This window comes from Corvus hawaiiensis, chromosome 7 (genome assembly GCF_020740725.1).
Source record: "Corvus hawaiiensis isolate bCorHaw1 chromosome 7, bCorHaw1.pri.cur, whole genome shotgun sequence".
In the NCBI taxonomy this organism is placed as follows: Eukaryota; Metazoa; Chordata; class Aves; order Passeriformes; family Corvidae; genus Corvus; species Corvus hawaiiensis.
This window is the reverse complement of record NC_063219.1, coordinates 9467129-9494254: the sequence shown is the minus strand read 5'-3', so window position 1 is coordinate 9494254 and position 27126 is coordinate 9467129. Positions and strand designations below refer to the sequence as shown.

General features: G+C 40.9%; 1 protein-coding gene across 2 annotated transcripts in view; it reads right to left on the bottom strand.

Moving 5' to 3' along the window:
- Positions 1 to 1908: 1908 nt before the first annotated feature.
- GLS (glutaminase) overlaps positions 1909 to 27126 on the bottom strand; it is a 61050-nt gene continuing 35832 nt past the window's right edge. Inside the window, exons 12-18 of one of the 2 annotated variants that reach the window (XM_048309467.1) lie at positions 26775 to 26951; positions 25521 to 25652; positions 23972 to 24064; positions 3809 to 3870; positions 2828 to 2904; positions 2605 to 2668; positions 1909 to 2237 (exon numbers count right to left, since the gene is read on the bottom strand). In XM_048309467.1, the coding sequence (XP_048165424.1) occupies positions 2081 to 2237; positions 2605 to 2668; positions 2828 to 2904; positions 3809 to 3870; positions 23972 to 24064; positions 25521 to 25652; positions 26775 to 26951 (762 nt within the window). In that variant the 3' untranslated portion in view covers positions 1909 to 2080. Of the gene's footprint in view, positions 2238 to 2604; positions 2669 to 2827; positions 2905 to 3808; positions 3871 to 19969; positions 23137 to 23971; positions 24065 to 25520; positions 25653 to 26774; positions 26952 to 27126 lie in introns of those variants that run through there. The other variant, XM_048309468.1, reaches the window with a different exon arrangement.

Here is a 27126-nt window from a genome sequence, read left to right as displayed (position 1 = left end):
CTGGTGTGGCTCAACAAGGAGCCAGAGGCCATTTCATTTAGTTCTTGGTTACAACAGGGGTGGCTGTGACACAGGATGTGAAGAGAACAGGTTAAAAGCCTTCAGAAAAACAGCTGATCTTCAGAAGAACAACAAAAAAACCCAAACCAAAAAACAAACCCAACTAGCTTAAGAACAGTAGGATTCTTGAGAAAAAGTGTTTGATAACCATGCCAGCCAGCTTTGAGATGCTATTTGAGGGCTTTGGACTTTCAGACTCTTCAAAGATTTCACCATCATGAAGACAGTCACTGCTTGTGATGAGTACCAAGCACTTTTCCATGTGGCTTGTCCTCCCTGCAGGGAGGCAGTATGGCATTTCAACGAGAGACTGTACAGGAACTTGAAAGGATTTATTCTCAACTATACTGACCTGCTGGGTCGCTCTGGAGAAGTTACTTCTCTCCAAGCCTTAGTGTACTCATTGCTAAAGGAGGGTAATGTGGTTCAGATCATCTTTATAAAGTGCTTGGGCCATTCTAGGAAGAATTTGGGCATTATTTCAAGAGGATTTTGGTGCCAAAACACAGAAAATTTGAACTCTGAGACCTATTAATGACTTGTACACTACATGCTAGGATAAAAACCACCATATACACAATTCTCAAGCACAATCTCCTTTTCCATGTGCTAAATGATTCCTGCCTACAACTCTTGTGCTGAAATTCTTGCCTATGTCCAACAACTGTAGTGTTTTGTGAATATCTTAAGTGACTGCTCACTTCTGAGGTTTTATGCCACAGTACTGGCAGAAGTAATTGCACCTGGGACAGGGAGCTGTTCTGTGAACTACAAATACCTGCATCTACGTTTTCCATGACGGGGCACGTGCCACGCTGGCTTCAGTGGCAAGACAATTGAATTCCACTGTTCACCACAAAAGGCATTTACTTACTTGTGCTCCTGGTGCTGAACTCCTGTCCTACACCAGGGGAATCCCAGTGATGCAATATCCTGCTCCCTGGTTGATGGCAGTGCAAGAAGAGAACATACCCAAAAACCTGGCTTATCTCCTGCTCTGCTCCCATTTTGATTGGCTCTATGCTCCTTAAAGCTGTTTCACTCCATCTGTGTTCCTCACTACAAGCCTAAATGAGCTCAGATTGGCGTGTAGTATTTGGTTTAGTTCTTTGCCTTTCCAGCACTTCCACTGCCCTTGCTGGCTCCTGGCACAGCCACCAGGAGCAGCACCTGTCAGCCCCCCAGGGGTTCTGCTGTAGTGCAAATATACCTGCAAGGAACACCTGCACGGAGTGGAAGCACCCACGTTCCCCAGCCACAGGGAAGTACTTTAGCAGCTGAACATGGAGAGAGAGAGGAGGGAGGCAAGACAAAGGGAACGAAGAGAAACACTCCCAAAACAAAAATCCCACTACACACCGGTGCTACAAGTCACACTCCCCTACGTCATTTGGTCAAACAAACCTTAAAACACATTCCCTGACAAGACTATCTCTAAGACCATTGACAAGTGTCACTTTTATACTCTGTGATATTTATAGTATGTAAACAAGGTTGTGTGGAATTCTTTTCTCTATTTTTTCCCAAAGGTAAGTGCAGATCCTTACTTAACACACCCAGCCTAAATGTACATCAGCATCCTCAGCTTTCAAAAAACCTCACTGACGCTCATACCTGACAGTACTCTGGCTCATCCTGGCCATACTGGAAACAGAAGGCTAAAGAAACAAAAATTCAGCAGAAAAGTTCCTGACCACGGACTAGAGTTCACATAGAACACAAAAATAAATTAATAGTGCACAGTAAAGCCAACAACAGCTAAATATTTTTATACATCAATTATATGCAGCATGAGGTAATATTGCTCACATTATGGAGGGAGATTCTTAGTTGGTTTTGTTTCTTTTGAAGAGATTGGATTTGTCCTGTGCGTATAGAAACTCCTGCAACGTAACACTGAAGTAACAGAGACTTCTGTAAAATATATACCACTATCAGATAGAAACACACACGCTCTTCATTACTTATGCATACCACAATTAAATAGGTGATTTGATTCTTAGGATCTAGCTGAAGATGATTATAGTAAGCCATCCAGATTTTTATGAACCGTTCGGTTCTCTTTCCCATCGTTGTTATCCTCTGATGGCGTGTATTGGACCTGATATTCTTGAAGAATTTTGAAAACATCATGGTGTCCAAAATGTAAAGCTTCATCCATAGGAGTGTTATTCCACCTACAAAAAGCAGCATAGTATTTTTAAGATCAGCACGTTAAGCACAGAGCCAAAAAGCACCTCAAATCTAGCTCTTTACATACTGCACTAATAGTTCAGCACACAGACCACACTCAGTTCAGTAACTGTGGAACTACTTCATTAAGCTGAGCATAACCTTTCAAATAATGAAATTACTTGAAAAAGGGCTTAGCGGTTCATTTTTTATTCCTGCTCAGTCTGCAGAACCTACAGAGAATCAGTAGGATCCCATTCCCCCCGCTTCAGTGGACTGGCTCAATACATTCCACTCTTATTTGACAGGCACCTCCTCCTCATGGGGACTACTGGAGCATCTTTCCTCCAAAGCAGCAATAAAAACACTCACCTGTCTTTGGGGAAAGGATTCACTTTGCATGCTTCCAGCAGAAACTTAACAACATCCACATGTCCTACGAGAAAAGCAGTTTTGTGAGTGCATGTACTTCTATATATCCATGTATGTACAGACAAAAGCAGACACACAGAGACAGCAAAGATGTTCTAAAGCAAGCTGGCCCCCTCCCACAGGCAGACAGACAGACAGCAAATGCTGTGTGAGGAGACAGTACCTTCTGCAGCCGCCACATGCAGGGCTGTCCGTGAGTCGTAGTCTCTTTGCTCCATATCCATTCCTGACAGAGCAAACCTTAAAAAACAAAATAAAATAAAAGAGGTTGCAGAGGCAAGTCTTCCATAATTAAAGCACGTTTCTAAACTAGCATGGAACAGTATCGCTCTGCCACAAGAGGATGTAAGCAGCATCACGAGCACATCGGATCTTTGCTGATAATGAAAGGGGCTTTGGCTCTAAAAACCACGTTAGTGCCTCTTTTTTTCTGCTCTTTAGTCGTCATGAAGAAAAATAAAGCATCTTTGCAGGAAACATAACAGTCAACACACCTCATTTAAAATGGTACACGGACAAGCTAAGCCACATAAGGCAAAGGAAATTTATACCAGATGAAAAAATCCCAGTAAGTCTCCCAAGTCTGAAAATCCTGAGCAGCATTAAGGGATTGGGAGAGTTCTTGCTTCACACTATGGTGCCATGGGAGAGCAAAATTGAACTATACACACTTTTCCACCCACTAACTATATTTAGATATATTCTAGCCAAATTAATGTTTATTTAGTCTCCTACCATTATTACTTTAAATTTTGCCAGATTCTCTTCCAGATTTAAAAAGCAAAGCTGATGTCCTAACCTGTCCAATAACCATGTACATTTTCCAACCTGAATTTTTGTGGCACTTTCAGAATTGAGTATTAAAGCAGGTGAGAGTACAGGTAGGATTTTCTGCCAGTACTATAAAAAAATTGGTTAAAGAAATTATTTTACTGTGATCCAAAGAAATGGAACACAGTGGGATTCAAGATAGTGTGAGGGTACTCTTTTTGATGGTTGGGTTTTGGGTGAACATACTCAATCTCTAGCTCATGCAGCTCCATGTCCCCCACACAGACACAGTGCATGTGCATGTTCCTAAATCAACAACAACAGCAGGAACCAAACAAGCAGCATCCTGTTCCCAAACCCCAATGATTTTTACCTCCGGAGTGCAGAAACGTCCCCTGTGTAGGCAGCAAACAGCAGATTTATCACAGATTTCACCTACAAAGAAAGATTAAGTTCCAGTTTACTGATCTTCTTTCCTCAAAAAGAAAACCCAGCATGGCCAGTTGGTCCAGTGTTTATGAACTTGTTAATTGTTCTTGCCTGACCACGTTTTGCAGTACAGCTTGCTTTGCTACCAGTACTGCATGGTCTGTCTTTCCAAGGCTGAAGTCATTAAGGACAGTAAAAGAACTAAAACAAATTAATTTCTGCTCTATTGTGGTAAAAAATATGAGCCTTGCTCTATGGGCAAACTGTATTTCTCTCTTCAGTTTCCCAGTAACAAAAGTATTGAATTGCACGGACAGCATCACGCTGCACAACTTATAAAACCATTAACTCCTTTGTAAAGCAAACTCATTCTGGAAAAGTAAGATTTTTTTTTATTATTATTATTAACTGCAAAGATTCCTAATGCCAGGAGAAATCTGTGTCAGCAGAAGAGAAGAAATGATACCTTTTTTCTACATATTACAGATTATCCTTGCATACATCCAACATACAGACTTTCCTCAAATAAACTGTTTTAAGCGATTCTGTTACATAATAAGCAAGGTTTCCAGGCAGACAAAGTTGCATTTTTTTAGATAAATATGGGCTTAAAGCATGATACAGATAAAGTCTCAGGTACATAGTGCTTTTTCTCAGCTGTATTAATTACTCTAGTAAGAAATGATACTGTCAGGCTACACCAACCTTGTCCCATGCATATTTTTAATACATCCTGGCCATAACAACTCTGCAGGTTTTAACAAGAGCCAAAAATGACAAGCTAGATGGTTTTAAGCATCCCACATCAGCTTCTTTCATAAGCTGACATAGCCACTTCTAGGCACCATTTCACAGTAATTTCCAGTAAACTTTCTAAATGCTGCTTTGCTTTCTGAGTCTACAAAGCTCTGTCGCTGCCACCAGCCAAGCAACAGAGATAAAGGAAGGAGCTGATGCTGCACTGACCTTCTGCAACAAGGAGGAGAAACGAACAGAATGAAAACTCTCCACCCACAAGCAAGTCTCCCACAGATTTCTGCAAGAACACTGGCGTATTTTCACAGGGCCACAGACGAGCCAACATCTGCGCCTCTTCAAAACCAAAGCCACGGAATTGCTTGTTGTTTTTTACACCTCAAATATGCACTGACGCAAGGAGAGACCGAAGCATAAGGAAGAGGAGGCACAAAGGCCAGGATGGAAATACAAAGGGAACACAGAGCCACCCTCACTCCAGCACCCACAAACTCCTGCAGCTCCTTTTAAGTTTGCATTATGAGGGCTGTAAGGCTTAAGATCTGTAGGACTCCCTCCTTTCTCAGGGGCTCTGCCCCCCTGGGCTGTCCCTAAACCTGACTGGCTCCAAAGGCTGGGCCCCTGGTCAGGCTCTCTCAGCTCTGACCCCGCAGCACCTTGAACTGTGGCAAACCTGACATCACGCCCCAGACCCTCCTCGCCAGTGTTACAGAGGACAGGCCTTGAGTGATTCTATTCCTCCCACAAAGATTTTTTTGTTTGGAGTTTCTGCCAAAAGCCAAACCAGTGACCGAGACTCCTCAGCAGGGCCCTGCTCCAGAGGCAGAGCCAGCCACCCCAGCTGAGCCCTCCTGCCCCAGAGGCAGCTCCCCATGCTGGGCGCAGCCCCTCTCCAGCCCTGGCTCAGCAGCAGGGCTGCAGGAGCACGGGAATGAGCTCCTGGGAGCAGCCTGCAGGGCTGGGGTCTGCTGCTGCAGTGTCACAGACACACAGACTTGCATCAGCAAGGCCAACTCAGGGCAGCAACCACCCAACCACACTCCCTGGGCTTTCCATAGGAAACACCACAGCCACGCCGAAATACCAAACCCTCTAACAGAGACAGCATCTGTTACAGGCACCGGGCTGCAGACTAAATGCAGGTGTGAAAGGGGAATTTAGTTTGATAATCTCTACATTTCATCGAGGTGATTCAGGAGCTCTTCTCGGGGAGGAGAAGCTGCTGGGGCCCCAGGCAGACCGGGCTGGCGGCACTCCCATGTTTCAGGTCCTACAGGTGCTGAATACTCTCCCTTTTCAGGATCTGGGATGAGCAAAGGATACACTCTGTCTTTCATAAAAACCATTTCAGAGGAAACTGACCATTTTGGCTGGGATTCTTGATGTTTCTGGGAAATGCAAATATATATTAAAGTAATAAAATAAAAATAGCACACATTCCTCTCTTCAAGAAACAACTTTCCAAGTGCAGTCAGAACCCAGAATCCTGGATTCAGCTGAACATTTTGCTAAAAAGCGATTTTTGTTTTCTATAACGACGTGACAAAATGTAATTCAGAGATTCCTGAGGCTTTGTAACACAATCACCTTAGATCATGTCTCTCAGCAATCTGGGAGAGGTCAAAGCTGCTCCTTCCTTAAGATAAATCAAGTAAAATCAAACGTCACATTACTATCAAACTGAACTGCTTGACAGATCAAAACAAAAGGAAATACAAGTCCAGACAAAAAGATCTCTGCTTGTTTAGCTCAGAAGGAAATTTGCTCCCTGTCCAATACAAAAAAGTAATGGGATACAAAAAGCAGGAGAAACCCAACAAATTAAGCAGAACAACTATTAGCAGAGTAATTACCCAAAGCTGGTCAAAGATGAACTCAAGCTAGAACAAGCCAAGTGTGGCCATCATAGCTGAAAAAATCCACTTGGAACAACTTCCTCCAGCTTCTAGAGAGACTTTAATGATTTTATAGAAGAATTAGACTGGATTTGCTACCAACAAAACACACCTTGAACCCCATAACTGCACTCTGCTGTAACAGCAGCATAGTCCAGGCCAAAAAATTAACAGATTTTATAAAGTATGAAATTAAATTGCTAAGAAGGCAGCCATAAACAACAGAAGTTTTACTGAGTTCACATAAAAAGTGAATCTGCAAATACAAAATTCATTTTGAACTCAAAGTAAGAATATACCATCTCCACAAGCATCTTATGGGTCTTCCTTAGTTTTCAAGGAAGCAGCATAATACTAAATCATCATGTAAGAGGTTATCATTTACAGTGAGAAAAACCCACTATGTGAGCAGCACTTGTTGCCATAAGCTTTGTATCTGTGCAGAATCTCACTTAGGCTGCCACAAAGTCAAGTACAAATTCTCTACCCAAAACTCACAGTGTACTAGCTTGAAATAACAGGTTCATTGCAAAAAAACATCAAAAGGCAAAAGAAACTCCAAAGTGGCAGCAGCAAACATACGATTTGGGGATTTTTAACTGTAGGGGAGAAAAAAATAGTGAAGATGACAGATGAGCTCTATCCATTCAAACTAAGTAGGGCACAAGGCAACTAATTTAAGTGTTTAGAGACACTGTCAGTGAGTTTCTCACCAAGTGGTTCATGAACATTCAGTGTTGGTGTCTCGATAACTGTACTGGTGAACACAAGCTTCCCTAATGTTTAGAAACAAAGTTCCCCTTCAGCCCAACAGCCATGAATTACCTTTTCCTACTGCATGTACTTCCCTAACTATGAAAATTTAATAAAAGGAGAAGGGATGGGGTCCCTTTGCTTTACATGAGCTGGAGGGGTCACACACTGCCATACAGCTGCATGGCAGGATCAAACCCAGACCAGAACTGTTCCACCTTTTGTCAATCAGGAGAGAAAACCTGCGTGCACTGAAGCAGAGCAACTTGGCAGCTCTCTTCTCACCATGCCAACAATACAGAGCACTGCTCACTCAGCTCCAATTAGACCCTCTTTGTACAGCACTCCTTCCTGAGCACTGGGTATAATCCTCGTTATCCAGGCAGTGAAACCAGCAAGGAAAGGTTCCTCAGAAATACTCATGTCACTCAACGGTAAAAATGAGAAACACAGTTTCACTGTCAGGTTAGTAGGTGTTAGAGGTCTTGGACTCAGCGGGACAAAGCTATGAAGGATTCAAGTCCTGCTTCACATCGGCGGTGGCCAAATGACCAACACCTCCAGAGGTACCTCTCCAACTAATGGTTCTCTGAGTCTGTGGGTGAGGATGTGAGCAGCTCAAGAAAGAAAAATCAAGACTGTTGTTGCTCAAGAACTGCACTGAGGTCACGTCAAAGGAAGGAAACAGCCGGACTTCAGAGCGGCAGGAAGTCACAGCGCTGCAGCAGATATTTCAGATAAACACGGGGGCCAAAAAGGCAAAAAACGAAAGGGAAAAAACACCATCCGAAAACCCCAAATGGACAAACTGCTACAGCAAGCTACAGCACTGACAGTTACAACAGGAAACTGAGTGTCAAAGCGACTCCTCGTCCAAAGCTTTCCTATCACAGTTATTTTAAATATCTCCTGAGCCTGGTTATGCTGCAAGTTTTAAAGAAGCCTCCTTCAAGCAGCAGTGCTGACGTGAACGGATGCACAGGAACTGCAGCAGGGAGCACGTGGCCCAGCACACAGCAAGTGCAGGCTGTGCCCCCTTCTCTGCAAGCACAAACGACTTGGGCATGACATGAGAGCTTTTGGGGTGGTTTTCAATTTCTCTGTGTACCAACCGGAAAAACTTAATGAAAAAAAGAAAAATTTAACTTCAGTATTAATATGCTGAAGTTACTTATTTCAAGTGAAATGTCAACACATCTAACTGATCTGAAAGGCTTGGCTGGAATGTGGGAATTGCCTTGGTGGAATATTGGTAACAAAACAGTCTTTCCTTACTTGAGCTGCATACCCAAATCCAGACTTACTTAAATAATCTCATGATGGCTAATAGCAAATGCCCACACAAGACTGAGATCTTAACAGAGACCAGTTTAGAGGATTTTTTTTAAACTGAAGAAAAGCACATCTGTCACTGCCCGGCTCTAACGCCATCCTCAGAAGACGTCTCCAAACCCTTCACAGAGAGCACACTGACATTGCTATTGGCATTAAGATGGGAAATGCAGGCCCAGAGACAGAAATGAACTGCTACGGTCTCGTGGTGAAGGGAGAGTGGCCTGACACCTTCTGCCCGCTGCCTTCATCACAAATGCAGAACAAGCACACCTTGAGTAGGAGCCAAACCCAAGCAGCTAAGCACACCAGCGCTGTGCTCTGTCCCTGCCCACGTGTCCCTGTCACCACAGGGCTCTGTCCTGCTCCGCTATCACTGCAATGCCTCCAGCACGGCAGGGAGAGCCTCTGCCCCGCACTGCACTTGGCTCAGGAGAGAAAAGCCAAACAGCTGTACATGTACAGAAAGCAAATCCTTCAGAAAAAATTAATTTAGCTCGGAGCTGGATTAATTCCATGAGAAGCCCTTAGCTAAAAAGGTCAGTGAATCTGGACTTTAATTTCCTACTGTGCCCTGTTTCCTGAAAATGCTCTGCAATTCCTCTCCAATTTCTTTGAAAACATTACAGAATTAACATTCTGAAAAAAAGTATTACTTCCAACTTTACGTTTCTCCAGATGGCTGAGCAATACAGTCAAGCCCTATAGTTCATAATAGTGCTGCTCAAGGCAATACAAACAAGGATAAATAAACAACTCCCCTAAACTTTGCAATGCTCTTTCCCCGATATTTAGGGATGACGCCCCAGGTTAGACTTCTGAAGAGATGTTCAAAATATTGAGGAAAAAAGGTTTGAATGGATATTGTTTCTCAGGAACATTGCTGTATCTGACCTTTACTGTGCACCAGACCAAGTGTGCTCAGAGGAGACTTTCAAATAGAACAAAAGGAGTTAAAAAGAGAGAGTAGAGCTAGCTGAGAGAACACATGAACCATGCTCTTCTCTCAAATCCCACTTTTTGTGCTTAAAATGGGATGTAATGTTTCCTTCTGGGGAACCCTGCCCGTCTGGCCAACTGGCTTGAACAACCAAGTTTTAAAAGTTCCCCTGCACAGCACAGAGCTGTAGAGATAAACTGGGATTTAAATTCAGCTCCTGACTTCCCTAATGACAGGTGACTATCACACCAACCCCAGGGCCTGATGCACTGGGATCTCAGAATGGGTCCCAGACAAGCAGGGCTCTGGGTTATGTGCTCCCCAGGCTCCTGAGAGGCTCCCAGCCCTAGGAGGGCTGCACAGCAATCAGAATGCAGTCCTGCAGCTCTTCATCAGCACAGAGCACACCAGGGAAATCAGCCCAGCTCGTCTGGAAGTGTCCCCAAGGCACACTTCTCCGTGCCACTGACCCCCAGCGGCGCTGAGCACAGCTAATCTGCACGTCTGACACCCTGGCTGCCTCCCTGGGGCACCTGCGCCCACACCGAGGGTGACACAGCACAGCTCCACAGCTCCCTATTCACACGGAAAATCTGCCAGGTGGCATTTCCAAACAGCGCATCCCGGCAGCACATTGTTCCAGCCAGGAGGCTCCGTGCTTTCCCGCAGCCCACTGGCGGCCACCCACCCTGCCTGGCAGGGGACACATGAGCCCAGGAGCCCCGCACACGCCGGCTCTCCATCCATTGTTCGCAGCACACAGCTAATCCGGCTCAGCGCGGCATTAACTCGGAAACGCAGAAATAGACTGCTAAGCTGCCCAAGGTGAGCACTCGTCCAGTGAACGGGGATTAGCAATCCACAGAGGGGACAGACCGACTGCACCACACTCTGCCTATTCCCATGGCCTCTACAAACGGCCAGGGCCTGACAAGGAAGGCAGGAGCAGAGTTTATGCGAGCCACAAGCGACTGCACAAAGCAATAAAAGCTCCAAAATCAACAGGAATCCACTTTCACAGTAGCACTGTTCAGCTGCTTTTCCTAAAGCTGGTCCCCTGATGCAGGTCATCGGGGCTTGCAGCAAAAAGCAATCCCTCCTCCTGCTCTTCGGAATTTTTAGATGCTTGTTTTATCAAAGGAAAACAATTCTTGAAACCCAAGATGCCAATATAAACTCTGAAACAGCAGCGCTGACCTACTGATACCACAAAAAGTAAATCTAGAGCACAAAGTAAACAATTTAGTCATCCGGTTTTTACACATTGAACTTGTAGCTCACCTACGCTGAAGCACGGCCTTTAGACAGCTTTTTCCTGGCATGTAGAGTTTCAAAATAAAGTAAAAACAAACAAAAAACAAACCCCTCAAACCTGCCCAAAATGAATTTTGGAGTTTCAACTTTGAAACTAGGATGCAGGTAGTAGTCCCTAAAAGGACAAAAATAAACCGGGGCTGGATCTGAGAGTGGAATGCAGGTATCTGTATGTTCAGAAGGATCACTTATTTTACAAACAGGCCAGGTTTGTATTTACATTTAATTTTCAGTAACCTGGAACCTACTCTCCAGTGTCTACATACAAGGCTATTGTTGGGAAAAAAATTCAGACTCTTCAGGTCTAAAAGAGACAGCCATAGTTTTCCTTTAAAATACCATTGTTCAATATGAAGTTGTACTTCGTAGGGAAAGAAATCTCAGTCAAAAGCCTGTTCTTGCAATTGAGCTTCTGCTTTGTTTCCCATGAAATAAAGTAGAACTTATTACCTAAGGGTAAGTAAACCACTTACTTTTCAAAGTAAAAACTAAGACTGAACTACAGACAAATACCCAACCAAGCTCTAAGCCCTCCAAGCCCAGCCAAGCATCACCTCCATTTCACAGCCAGGACCTGACCTGTCTGCCCCACTCCATTGCCAGCCAGCTGCCAGGACACAGCTCCCAGACTTAAGTGTCATATTTTATTCACTAAATGAATCCCAGACTAGTTTAAGTGACCACCCAGGCAAGGGCTGGCTCTGAAGTAGCCTCAGAGCTCACCAGTGAGGTTCTGTTCATGAATATTTTTAGGGATGGACAGTCCTTGAAGGCACTCAAAGCAGCCTCTGGATCAAGCCTCAGCATTACCTTATTCCACAGAAAACTCAGTTACACAAGAAGAGGTAATTTCTCTAAATAACTTCCTGAAGCACACAAAAGTAAGGCTTTCAGCAAGTGATCAAATCACCCCATGTACCTCTACAGAAACCCAACACTGACAGAGCCTCCCGCCCTGACTTCAAACAAATACAAGGGTCTTAAGAAATTCTAAAGGTAGAATTCCTTGAAAGAGTCTTTGTTCCCATTACACTATAAATAATTAGCAGATGTGTGAATAAATTAATGCATATACCTACACACATTAAAATATTGATATATTTGAAAATACAGACAAGGCTAGTTGTTACATAAAACTTTAATTTCTTCTTGATGACTTCCACCACCTCTTAGGCTATTTTCTGCACTACTGATCCTTGTTTCCTCATGTAATGTGACAAAAGTGCAAAAATAACTTTAGAATCTGCCAATATCTACTCTGACATGTTTTAAAACTAATACAGGAAACAAGATTTTATCAGGGTTTTTTCCCAGCCCCTTTTCTAACCCTTGGACTATCCTTTCTTTTCCTCTAGATGGTGCAAGGTCCTCCCTCTTCACAGCTGGGGACAGAGGACGATACCCAGCTCCTTCAGTCTTACGAGCTGTGGGTGCAGCGTTTATTTTTGGACTCAAAGCTGCTACCACGGAGTTTATTTCTGGAGTCTCCCTGGTGGAATTAACTTGAAATGCCTTTTGCACAGCTATTATCCATATAGGTTGTGCTGTTGATAGCAAACTAACAGACTAACAAAACGTCTATTTATTCCTCCCTCCAGTTTTCAGCAGCCCTGCTCAAACACAACCCATGCATATACCAAAAGCTGCTTCTCCCATGAGTGATGTCTAGACTGCAGCCACACAAGAGGCTGTATTTTCATGTATCCAAACACAAAGCAGCTCTAAACCAACTGCACTGCCAGAGCTGCAAAACCCTCAGGCAAGCCAGCACACCGGTTAGTAATTATTTTTACTTAAAGCTGGCCAAAATCCCAGTAGGCATTTAAATGTCTTCTTGCAATTCAACTACTCACACTGCTTCAAATCCAAATCCAATCTTTTAGAATAAAGCTAGTCATTTTCTCCTTCTGACTTCCTACATTTTTGAACTAGCTGGTAGACACTAACAAAAAAAATTTTTTTCAATGGTCCTGAAGTGTCTATTTAAAATCCAAAAACAGAGTGAGGAGTTTTGACTAGGTTCAGTTCAGATACAGGAACATTCAAACAAGCCTGCACCAGTAGCTCAGTCTTGGAACTTGTCACAGAAGCCGTGCATGCAGCTGAATGTAAGAAATAAATAAACCAAATATATACACCAAAGATTTCTCTTGACACCAGGACCCTTTCTCCAGCCTAAGAAGAGCTGTCAGCCTGCTTTACTGGCAAACAGACGGGCTAAGGCTGCTAAAGGAGAAGTGCAGCTTTCCTGGAGGGAAGGCTGAGCAGAGGTGGTTTGCTCCCCTCTTCCACCCACTGGCATCAAATGGATTTCTACCATTCATATCTCTCTCTGATTCAAACCTTTTCAAGATAAGTACTGGATTATGCCACCCAAAATTGCAAATAATTAAGAGTATTGATACCACATGTTACAGTAACCTGCATTTCCTTGTCCATCTCTGCCTGAAGTCCTTTTTTTTGTCAAAATACTTTAAATTAATGGAGGTATTCAAAACCATCTGAAAATGATACTTACTAACAACGAGCACAATACCATAAGTGCTTGTCTCTTTTTTTCTTCTCTGTTACTGTACTAGTTTGCATAAAATGGAAAGAGCTTAAGGACACAGGAAGCAGTAACTGTGAGCAGGAGGTACTTTTCCTCCAATCACATTTGGAGCCATGAAAGACAGAATTCATCTCTTCCAACACCAACCTCTTGCTCATAAGATGGCCATCAAGTGGACACAAATTTCTGGAAGGAGTTTGTAACACTGGTATTCCTCAACACATCATCTCTCTACCTGTGAACTCACCCTGAACACTATCAGGTAGGAGGTGCAAGCTCTTCAAGTGTCCAAAAATATCCTTTGACTCATACAGAACAAAGCAAGAGCCATAGGTAGGACTGAGCTCAGTTCTGCAATTAATTCAGCCAATGCATGCTCAGAGATTATTACATTTAATTATTCTAATTTTTAAATGCTAAATGAGATTTAGAATCTTGTAAATGAAATTTGAAATCATCTATCTTTCCAATATAGTTTGTGATTCCGCAACTGTAGTCTGCTTCATGCTATGTTTGGTTTTACTCAAGCGCCTGAAATACAGAACAGCCCTTGATGACGGAAAGCCACGGAAGCAGAGACCTTTTTTCATGGCAACACACACTGGGAATTTGCAATGCCTTGTTATTTACAGTTCTGAATATTGATTAATTCTGAAGTATTAGTAAACTGATGCTGTTTAAATTACAGGTAAGACTATTTAATTACGATGAATTAAGATTTAAGTAATTAAAAAAAAATGTTTACTAGAGTAAGTGAAACATCTACTTACCTTCAGTAACTGAGATTCTTTCAGAAAGCTCAGGCCCATCTATTCCACTCCCGAGATGTGCAAACCCCACAGCGTGAGCCAAGGCTATTCTGGCCAGCCATATTCCTGAACTGCCCCACTCCTGCCTCTGCCTCCCCTGATGGAGGCAGAAGAAACAACCATTCACTAATCCTGACTCCAGAACATGATATCCAAAGGTGGAGAGTGGGTCACACAAAGCAAAGTGTAATTGGATCCTTGCATACAAGCCTCTCCCCCAGGAATCAGGGAATTCCAAACCAATTTAACTAGCAAATATTACATAGTATCGTAAGAACGCCCAGGGTGTGTAGATGGGGCAGTTTCTCCTTTCCAGTGCCATCATCCTGAGCAGGACAGCAGGAAATGTTGTGGGAAGCAAACTAGGTTTGTATTTCTCCTTTCTAGCAGATAAAACCAACTAATGATGAACTGGGTTCAAGGGGTACACAGAAAAAATTCCCACAGAAATCAGAGCTCAAGATTCAGACCAACTGACTCCATCAGTATTAGATCCCAAGAATCTGTAGTTGGAAGAAACTTCCAGGAAAAACTGCCTGGTATGAAGCATCAAGAACAGGTACCAGGATGGACCCAGCCAATATTGCTGTCACAGATATCCCGGAACAACCGATCATCCTAAATATTTCAACACAGAAGGCCTTACAGTACCCAATGCTGAAGCTTCAGCAGTGCTCAGATGATAATGTCGTGACTGGAGAGCTTCCCTGCCTGTGCACATGTGTGCCTGGACAAACAGAAGAGCCTGGCAGAAGAGGAGCTGATCTCAAGAGCTACTCACTAACAATTTCTGACAGATGTCTTATACTCTGCTTCATAGGGTATACCCATCCCCATCCCTAAATTTTGGGAATGATTATGTCGATTTCAGAAGGTACAAATACTGGGAAGAAGAGAGAAAACTGAGTACCAAAGCTGCCTTCACTAGATTACAGTGAGTATGGCCATGCTTGCTTCCACCTGCTGTTTCCAATTTCTTCTGGTACCAATGAATTATCACACTTTTTGCTTTTAGAAACAACAGAATTAAGCACATCACTGAAAAGACCCCCAAAATATCAACTGAGCATTTAATCATCCTTCACTAGACTTAAGAGCTAAAGTTGGCTGATTCCACTTTCTTGGTTTTGGGGTTTTTTTTTAAAAGACCTTTCATGGATATCCATAAACTCAAACTGTGCCAGCAAGAAAGGTTTTTGAACACCTAATAAGGAAAGCCAAGTTAGAACAGCAGTAGTGAGTAACAGTGAATCAGGCAGTTCCACAGAACCATGAATTAACAAGAGCGAGTCAGTCACAGAAAAATCCAACCTGGCTCCTGTCATGGATGACCAAAGGTGTTACTGCTGCATTGTTGGCCATGAACAGTATCACAAAGGAATGGTAGGTCAATTAAGCATTTCAACAAAAAGTTTACTAGATCAAGTGAAAGATTTAAAGCATAAAGACTTAGACCCTTCAAGTCACAAGACAAAGACAAAGCAAATTTTCGTTTCTAGGTGGCATGCATTTGCCATCAGCAGCTTGGATGGCAATACTTCAATGTTGCTGCCATGTCCAAAGCATCCAAGTTATGTAAGAAAATGACGCGCTCAAAAAGTTTCACTTACTCCACTATCAAACTTTTTCAGCATTTCTCATCAGCAATGAAACATTTTGTCAGTAAATAATGGTGGCTGGTAGTTCAAAAATGGTAAAATAATTCTTGCAGTAAACTATCACAGAAATGTCGCGATACCTACTTTGGTAGCTCCTTTTCAAAGACTAACCCCCTGCTAACAGTTCTTCAACAAAGAGCATAGGGAAAATATACAGAAACCTTAAAAAGAGGAATGAATGCTAAGCCATTGATCCTGGGTGCAGGAAAAAAAAACAAGAGCCTTTGAAGTAATGGATATAGACATCACTAACAGTGCAAGATTTGGGACCAAAGGACTGGGATCAACCACAGTCACATGAATCAAGTGGAATGCTGATGGGTGCTTTAGTGACACGAGCTGTGTTAAGCAGACAGGACAAAAGGATGTCTGCCTTTTCAAGGACCTATTGACACACTGATACCCACCCACACAACAGAGTAGAGTGGGGCAATGCTCCCACTTTCCAGCCTGTAGGCACTTCACAAATTGTGGCTGACAGTTTACTCTTAAATACAAGACTTGGAACTGGAATTATTCCCAAAAGAAAGGATTTTGCTCTCAAAGGACATAAGGCACCTGCACCACAAACAGACTGACTCCACCCTACCGGTTGAAAGCAGAATGGGGAAATCTTACCAGATGCTTGCAGTCTACTCTTGCCGTGAAGGCTCCTTCTAAATACTAGGATCAAGTTGCTATAAATCTTCTTCTAATTTTTAGGCTATGTATTCCTTACCTGTTTTCCTCATTTTGGAAATATTTATTAGCTTAATCAAATCTTCTGCCTCCCTGCTTTTATCTTTAAACACTGCAAACAGTCATATTACTCCCCATCAGCCTTGGTATATGGGACAAAATGTACTCAGCTGGATAAGCCTGCTTCTCTATGTCCTCAATCATAATTCTTAATCCTGCTCTGCAATGGCATGAGTGGGGATTTTTTAAAACATGTTTAACCGAAACAGTTTATTCTCAGATCAACATTACATTTTAATTATTTGACTTGCAATAATTACAAGTTGGAGAAATTTAAGAGAGGGGTCCTTTAAAAGAAGTGTGAAATGTACTTTCCATTCAGAAAGTAAAAGCCACACATATAACCAAAGGCAGGTCTATGAGTCCAAAAAACCCCTGATTATTGCATGAGTAATTCCTGAACAAACAATAAAGTTGCCTGCCTCAAGGAAAAAGCTGGGCTAGTGAATGACATCAACAGGAAATGAGTAACATTATCTCTTCCTATCACTCCACTTGTGTTCTCAGTTCATTGTTTTGACAAGCGCTCTGATCACAAGGGGTCCTAACAGTAACATGCCATCCCTCAGCAAATTACACACTTCCACATTTGCATTTAGCCTGTTGGGCTGCAGCAGAAAAATAAAGGGAATATGGCCTTTTCAAGTCCCTAAATCACTTCATTTCCAATGACATAATGAAAAAATACTTAGAACCCAGCAGGAAAAATACAGCAGGAAGTGAAAATACTAGTTACTGCTGACCAAAAGCCATTTTTACCTATGCCACTTCTAGGACTCCCTAAAAGCCAACACGTTACAACATGGTGGTAAAATCATCATGCTCAGTGAAATGACAGAAGTCACCATCACAAGCTACAAAGGGAAAATTCCAATTGTAGGTTAGGAAAAAATTCTTCAATCAAAGCATTAAAGCACTGGGATAAGTCACCCAGCCAGATGACAAAACCTCATCGCTGGAGGTTTTCAACACTTGACTGGCAAAGCCCCTGAGCAACATGATCCAACTGACACTAGATGGTTCTTTGAGCAGGAGGCTGGACTGTAAGATCTCCAGAGATCCCTCCCAGCTTCTGTGACCTCATGGTTTCCTTCTCAGGTTGCTTACAGTCACTAGTGCCTCCTGCACCTCATACAGATAGGTTACAGTAACTGCACCTAGCTAAGTAAAGCTGACCTGATTTAAGAAAAGATACAATATGAAAATAAATTTCCAATTCACAGTGTGCACATGAATTTTGTAAAACCACGTAAAGGCACAGCTATGTGCCAGCTGAGTCAGAATCAGAGCAGAGCAGCAGCTAAAACAGGAAGCAGCACCTTCCAGCAGATATGCTGCTCCACGTGCCTGCCTAGCACATAAAATACATCAAAGTATGCTTGGCTGGAACATTTTTGAGGATAGAAAAACATTCTAGAATTACTTCCTTTTCCCCTCGTCCTTCCTACAACCCCGTTTCCTCCTCAGCCTTAGTGCTGAGGTGTCAAAGTGTCTATTATTCTCCAAACATCCCCCTGCCTTGTCCTCAGTCAAGCACCAGTGACAGCTTTATTGCCTCAATTAAGTCCTGCTTAAACTGGTAAAAAACAACAAACAAAATACCCAACAAACTTCCCCCTACCACACTTCTGCCACTCAACTCCATTCTAGGCTTTATTCAGCTAAGCTGCAGCCTCAGATGTGACCATCATGTACCCCTGCTACGCGCAGAAGAAACGCACGTGGCATTTTTTAGGAGTAGCTGAACCATGTGCAGAGCGGTGCCACTCAAGTCTTGCAAAACCTTTTAAATGCTCAGTGTTCAAGTGATACCAAAAGTCTGCAAAAGCAGGATTAGATGCCAGTAATAAAATTAACTCCTACTCACATGAAAATCAAAGAAAAGAGGGCATTTCTGTTTTGCACCCAACATTCTCCAGAAGGAGCAAATGGCAAATCAGAAACCACACTTGATTCAAGGTAGGTAGTTTAATAATTTAGACTATTTAAATTATTCAACATACTGGGACACAAATTCCTGAAAGAAAATGGGGCTGTGCATGACTCAACCGTGTCTTTACATATATTAGTTAGTCATGCCTTTCCAGACTGGACAAATGTGGAACAGACAAGATGCCAGCATGATGAAAAAATAAAGCTTTAGTTAAGATTTCTACCCAATTTGAAGCCTCTTGCCAACCCTCCAACTACTACAGACATTTGTGGACTCAAATCCTCAACAAGACTCTGCACTGAAGGCAAATTATTCGGTGCATAAAGTCATTCTAATATGACATCAGCTGAAACAAGTTTTTTCTTCTTTCACTGCAATAACTGATTCTGAGCTCCCTTCAAATAATCTACAGAAATACATTTTAGAATTAAAAAAAAAAAAGTCAGTAAAAGCCTACAAACAATGTTTAGGATACTAAAACATCGTACATAAATTACGCTCATAATTAATTCCTTTGTTCACAAATTACTGTGCATCAATGACATGTATGTATCAAGACCAAGAGATATAAGAGCAATAAAAAACCAACATAATCCATCCCCCACCTCCCACCCACCCTCCTCTGAATCCATTGCCTTTTTATTCATCTACCCACCCACTGGTCTTCTGACACAAATACATGCTGAAAACCACAATATAAGAGGCAAAATAATTTTACAGTAAATCACCTGTGGCTCTTTCTTTATACCTACTACTCTTTTTCCTTCCATCATCTTTATGACTTTTAGAGAACAAACTCTTTTGATATGCAATGGTTTTACGTATAATAAACATACAGCTAATTTTACAACAATAGAACAAATAACTTCAGCTTATAAACCAGTCTACAGAAAAGCTAAATTAACAATTCTGACCATCCTCAGTATAGGAAGGCCCCACCATCACTACCAAAACAATGTGGGATTTGGACCCATCCTTGCTATACAGGATTTATTACAAGCTGTATTTTTCCCTTCATAATGCTCAGGATCAGCAGTTACTATGCTGGCACTGGCACCACTAACCATACATTTTCTATGTGACTGAATCAGTATCTTCAGAACCATACAAATACACAGTGATGTTAATATTCTACTGCACCAGGACTTCTTTATCAAAAAAGCCACGGTGACAAAGTTTTGCTTCTTTGATTTTTGCTTTCCACTTTCTAAGACATCAGTTCAAAGAGAAAAGTAACTAGATTATTGCACAAAATGTTTACAAAATCTTCAGGAAGTTTTCAGTGACTGGTTTAACTAAATCTGCTTATTCCACCTACTTTTTCAGAATCTTTTTTAGAACAGAGTGCTCACTATCTCAATTTCAATCTAAAAAACGTGTTTGAACAAATCTGTTCTCCATTGAGAGAAAAAAAATACAATAAAAATCAGCTTAAAATAAATTTATTAAACAATACAAAAATAAGCATGCTGGAAATCAAGATACATAAATAACATACAATGCAAATGAAAAATGGAAAACGAGACAGGTAACTTAACAACTGAGCCAAAAGGTACAACACAAATGCTAAAATAAAACTTTAAAAAGCATTTACATTTCTAATGAAATGTTAATGATGCTGACAAAGAAAAACAAACAAACAGCTAAAATGCTTGAATATCAAGAATTGCTATTACTGTAGCACAGGTGAACACTAAAACCGTTGCAGACTTCACACATGGAATGACTAAAACTCTGTGGCCCCGGCCTCTCCCACCTGCCCATCATGGGTGACGCCTCTCGGCACACCCAGCCCTGGCCTCGGCTGCCCAGGTGCCCTGCCATGAAGAGGAGCCTTCTGCACACATGGCAGGCCAGGGCAAGAAACTACAAGTGTGGGCAAGTTAAAGAACAGCTGGGTCAGAGGAGTCTCTTCCTGACCCCTCCTAGCTAGAAGCTGCCTTCAATTCTGAGGCAGGCTTCAAAAGCATATATTACAGAACTGTAATATATATATATATATATATATATATATATATATATATATTTAAAGACTGTGTAAGCTGTACTCTAAATATTCTTATTATGCATATTAAAGACCTAGTAGTTTCCTTATTTTTGTATTTCCCATGCAGGACTTGACTCTACCACAAGTTTTGCGTGTGGAAAAATCTTCTATCTTCAACCACATCTTTAGAAGTGGCTTCAAACAGTACTAAAAATCAAGGTGGGTAGAATCAGATCAAGCAAATCCTGCATCTTGCCTTTTCCATTTTTAGTTAAATCCATAATGCATCCAGCAACGTCACCACTGTAAATACTTTTCATTAGCAGCACAGACACATTATGTTCCCTCTTGCAACTGAGGGCATTTCAGGTAAAGTAGTTCTGTGGGATCTGAATACTTTTTATGTCTCTGTAGCTACTAGTTTACTGTAAAATCCTCAAACAGGCAAGACATTTTTATAATTCAAGACTTTGCCTTTATTTTGAGGATAAGCACTAACAAACCTAACCTTATCATCAGAGATAAGAATATAAAACAGTTATTATTCAGCAATTCATGACTGACACTTATTACTGACATCTGCACCACAGATTTACCTCTTCATCCCAGTAGGGCATCAAATTCACTGAAAATTTATGTTCTGTGCTGTTTTGCTTAAATATTTTCATCCTAGGCTTCAAAGACAGGAAGCCCATCCTTTTACAATATTCTGCTAAATGAAGATAATTCAGGGTTTAGTCAGAGCTTTTTCAGATGTTTATGCAAAACCAAGAATACCTAAACAGAGTAATTAAGAGCAGCTTGCTTTCTCAGAGAACATAAGCTCTGTTTTATGCATCTTCCTAAACTCATAAACACCCGGATGGGTCAAAAAAGGGACAGGAAAAAACTAACTCTGCCATTAGGCAAAACTCACCTATCAACATTTTGGAGTTTTAGATAAACAAAAAAAGGGAGAGGGACTGGGGAAGGGAGCAGGGAGAAGAGGTGAAGGTGTTCCTACGGAATTGTCACTGTCTCTTAAAATCCTCTACCAGCTAATACCATTTATCATTGCTTGGACAAGTTTCCCCAGTTTGATAAACTGGGACTCTGTGTGATGTGTACTAGGGATGGGACATATCATATAATTTGCAAATTTATAAAGGAGAAAACTTTATAGAGAATGATTTTCTAAGATTTTTAGCATTATTAAGAATCTAATTCCTACAAGTGTTAAGAATTTAGCAAGTCTTTGACCTCTGTCCAGAACTGCCTCTTGAGCCTACCTGAAGCTTAAATATATCATTTGGAGCTACATCCTACTCAAGATACTCAAATTATCAAATTATGCAGTTTAAGAGATGCAGCTGCCTATAGAAAAATGCAAGTCCTCTTTCTCAGCAAGCTGACAGAGCTGCAAACTCAAAATCATTTCAAAAAGCAGCAGTTAATGATAAGTTCTCAAGAATTTGCTCGTGTGTAAGTAAGTGAAACCTCTCATCTTCATATACAAACATGCGCACGCATTAATGGTTGAAAAGTAAGTTAACTGTAAACAGTTCTAGTAAGATCTACCTATCTGCTTCCCTCTGAACATATTTCCTGCCCACTGCTCAGTTGGTTACCACTCCAAACCCCAGATTGCTTACATTCCTTTCCAGGGTGGAGCACAGCACTATTAGTAAGGCAGACTTCTGAGTCATAACTACCAGCTGGCAGCACTCAAAATAGTTGTGTCAGAAATCTCTCTGCTGCATTAGTTAACTTGCAAACAAGACAGGTTTTTTTCCTTCTCCTCCCTACTTCTCCCACTCCTGCCCAGGCATTTTTGCTCTCTTTATTACAACATTAGCATTAATAATTATTAATGGTCTGATTAAAAGAAAAAATAATCTTCACTAGCACGGCATATGCAAAGGGTCTGTTTCTGCTCAAATTTGAAAGCTGACATTAAAAAAACCCTGATGTGGTACTAATATGACTCAGAACCCATCTCCACTTAATATACAATTATTTAGAAATTCAGGAATTTGGTGTATTTTGTTGAACACTATTTTATATTTTAATTAGTATTCTATCTTTGCATGCTGACCCTGCTCAGTGGACACAAGTTCTTCCTCAGCCTCAAAAGTTTGTATACTTAAAATTCTCAGATATAAACAAAAATAAACAGATATATACCACTTTTGTGGTATATCTTCGAAAACACTAAGATTTACCTTTACTTTTTTTTTTTTAACTAAACGTATTCTAAGTAACTACAAAAGTCAGTTTACAGCTTTGGGTTTGTTGTTTGCACATGATTTTTCCCCACATACCCTTGAACTTTGACAATCTTTTTGGTATAGCATACAGAATTTACACAAAATGTATATATAAATGAAACACCAGGTAAACAATATTCAAACCAAAGTTAAATCTAGAGATGCTTGAGGGTTTTTAAAATGAAGAATTTAATGAAACCAGAACCCATTCGTTTAGTTCTGCTCTCCCCGACCTTCCATTCTATACACTACGGTTCTGGAGATGTCCTCGTTTGATTCAGGTGACACTTTTTTCCATACTGTTTCTTTTAAAGCAAGTTCTTGCTGGAGATTCTCATAGTCCATTGGTCCAAAGGAATGCTAGTTGTTCAAGCAACATACATTATTTATTAGTGTACTTGAAGGGAAAAAAAAAAAATCCATACTTGCAGTCATTGCTAACAGACTCAAGTTTCTCAGCTCCTCACATTAACTCTTAGTTTCTCTTTTCCACTTATAAAAAAATCAAATTCAAAACTGGGTATTTTTTAGATGTATACATGCAAATAGAAGCACTTTAAAAATCATTCTACTTCACCTATTGAAATCTTCATGTCTTAGTCAAAACATTAATGGTATTGAAAACAAAAAGAGGTTTTCCTTATCTCAACACCTCACACTTGTATCTTTTGTGTAGCTGGAGTGGATTCAGTTCATTCCCAAAGACTGCTTACGCTGCTCCCTAAGTAACAGGCTCTTGTCTGCAGCACTATTCATGCCTGAATTCACTGCCTGTGCAACTCTCAGCAGGTCATGTGGGGTCAGAGATACCCCCATGAAAATAAAGCTAAACACATCTCCTGCATTGCAGCACCCAACAGAAAGGCTAAGCCCACCAGCTGGTCAAGTCTTTATTAAAGGCAACCAGTACAGTAAAGCTCTTTGCAACTTAGATCAGATACCATCTACTTAATCTAGCAGGGGAGATGAACTGTATGAAATGGAGTTCATTTCTAATATGAAATTCTACTACAAAAAACCCTGTGATAGTGTGGTCCACCCAGGCAAGTGTCCACTAATAACGTGCACTAACTGCGTTATCTGAAAGCTTTGATGCAATACATGTCATTGAGCAGTTTGGCATTTAGAGAAGAACTTTTCCATATTTCTTCTGAAGTCTACAAGCAATACTCACTGAACACAGACAGTAACTTACCCGCTGATCACCACCTTCTCTGCGAGGATCAAGCTTTTTTGCAAAGTGTCTCAAATTATCGTAGTTATGGAAATTGCACAAAGAAACCAGATCCTGCAAATATTTAAGAACATGCATTATTATCTGCATATGATAGCCAAATGCATATACGTTAATAATACTACCCCTTACATTTTGCATCATATCTTAGTAACTTAAACCAGTAAGAAGAGAGGTTGATTTAATAAATCAATACCCATGTCTGTAAGGCCCTTTAAACATTGCACGACTATATGATAAAGCTCTAATAATACCTTTAAACTCCTTCTAACGAAGAACGAAACAAGGAGCAATTTGCAAAATACCTATTTTAATAAATTCCTACTCCAGCTGTATGGAACATTTCAGGAGCAGAAAGAATAGCCTGGGCTAGTCCAGTACATCAAACTGCAGTCCAAAGAATGAAACAAGGAAATGTGTGACATAATGGATCCTAAGTCAGTTTGAGTTACAGCATGAAAGGCTGTAATTACAAAACTTGGCAACGCTGTTCTATTTTTAAAAGTGAATGTTACATTCATGTTACTTGTATGCCATGATCATGTATCAGTTTTTGGGTCTCATTGGAATGCAGAATTGACGCAGTAAATCTTCACCTAGCCTGCTGTTCCAGGATTTTAGAGTTAAGTTACCAGCACAATTTCATATGAAATTTAAAGTACTTAAACTAGAACTAGTAACATCTTAATTTGAAGCTGTACGAATGTTAGATAAATAGAAGCATGAAAAGTTTTAACTGCTGCTCAACCTCCCCTTTATAATTAAGCAATCATTCATTACAAGGTAGTTTTAGGGAGAAAAAAGGAAGAAATTTTTTACATTCTCCTCTCCCACAAAACATGTTTATTAATCATTACACAGTCCTCCCCAAAATCTCTCCTGCTTCTAATGCTGCTATCATCAGACTATCCACAGCCCTTTCACTGGCACAACATAAAGCTAGGAAGAGCTTGCCCAACAGCTGGGTATCATGTATGAAGACATCTTTTATGTCACATGGTTTACAAAAATCAGTTTAAAAATACATCAGAATGGCAATATTTCATTACAATCTTTTTCTTTTATTGCAATGAAGTAAGAGTAAATAAGAGTTGCATTTCCAGTGTTTTGAAAACTGCACTTTATGACAAGAGAGGGAAAGAAGTCTATAAATAGAGCTCTACAGTTTTTAATGCAATATACTGGCATTCAGCACTTTTGTTACTTCATGAAGTGTTCCTTTTCAAAGCTTTTCCACAACAGATTTCTACAGCGTTTCTGGCATCATATTTTAACACTCACTGAATTCAAGTGCTATTTATTACTAAAAAGCAAATATCTATTCTTAGACTTTCACCCTTGAATCAATGAAACTTGTTATGTAGGGAACAATCACAAATCACCATTTAATTCACTTAGATCTCAGCTATGCCAACTGAAACTCCGTAAACATCAGCTGCAAAAGCAAAAAAAAAAAAAAAACCAACCAAAACCCAAACAACCAAAAAACCCCAAGGGCAATGCTGCTTACATGACAAAAGTGAATTCCTTTAACACTGTTGCCCATCTTGTCCAAAGGAGGTGACCAGCACATCAAGCCCATGACGTTAGGAACAACCAGAAGAATGCCACCAGCAACTCCAGATTTTGCAGGAAGACCAACCTATAGAATAATCAGAGAATTACTGGCCTCTACAGATGTTCCTGACTATTGTAACACAGTGCATCAGCATTTTCCTGAAGATTATTGTGTAGCATTTATAAAACATGTATCTGGAAGGCACTTGAAGCCAGGAAAGCATTATTACTTATCTCTTTTTAGATAAACAATAACCTGATACAGTTTGTAACAATCCGAGGTTCAGAATTATAAAACTATTTGCTCTCAGAATACAGTGAGTCAGTAATACTGTGAAAAAAGGTAATTTAAATCTATTATAAAACAAGCAACTGTGACTAAGCAGTAGTACACAAGTGTATGTCTCATGAACAGCTTACAACAAGGTGGTAGAATGAAGCTGTAAAAATCTTGACTGGAAAAGGCAAAAAACAAAACCACAAGAAAATTGCAGAGTGTCTACGAAATCATACAATAACCTACTTATTTACAATATGAACAAAGGCATTACTTTTTTCCAGAAGGAACTAACATGTCACACATCCTCATAGCTCTCCAAGCAGCAACTCTTAGGTCACACAACGCCACCATAACCACTTTTACGTGTATGCACTAAGGAAAAACTAAAAATGCTCAGACCAGAGTACTGAAAGTATCAATAAGATACAGTCCATCTCGAAATATTTACATGTATGGAACACACTGCTAGAAAACAGGAGCACAGTACATGTGCTGTGTATGACATCCATTTTTACAACACATGAAGACAATTTCTGAGCCTGAGTTAGTGAAGGAAAAACAACTGTCTGCAAAGGCTTTCTGCTATCCTTGACTCCCATACAGCAGGATTTCTGCAGCCATGTTTTTAGTTCCATCTGCATCATGACCTGTTTCTCTCATGAACAGCCTTTCCTAAGGAACAGTATTCATGTTTTGATAGGAAAAGGATTCCCAAATGTGAAGGCAGAGTGCTATAAGGTATGTGACACTAGTAGTGCCATGAATCTTAGGTGAGATTTTCCCTTACAGTGTGTTCAATTTCTAAACAATTCATGTAACGCCCTCTCCTTTGCCTCAAAAACAAGGAAGCAACCCCTGGAACACAGAAAATAATAGCACAGATTAGTCTTCTTGGTCAGCTGTAATTAACACTTGGAAAGTACTTACATGGAAGGCAAACTGCCCTGAAAAGTCATACATGCCACAGGAATGCATCAAACTCAAGGTATTCCGGACTGCTTCAGGACTCAGGACTCTCTCACCAGTGATTGGGCAAAAGCCACCATTAGCCAGAGTTGCTGCCATCACACTTGCTGACTCACATGTTACTTCTATTGAGCAAAGCTTATGGAAAAGAAATAGAGATTATAAGCATTGGTACTTCTAGCACAGTAAGGCCAACTACAGCAGGATCAACAAAATACAGAAATATTAAAATAACATCTCAAAATCACCTGTAACATACATTTGTTACAGATGACACTAGTAGCATCAATTAATACAGTCTGAATCTTTCTAC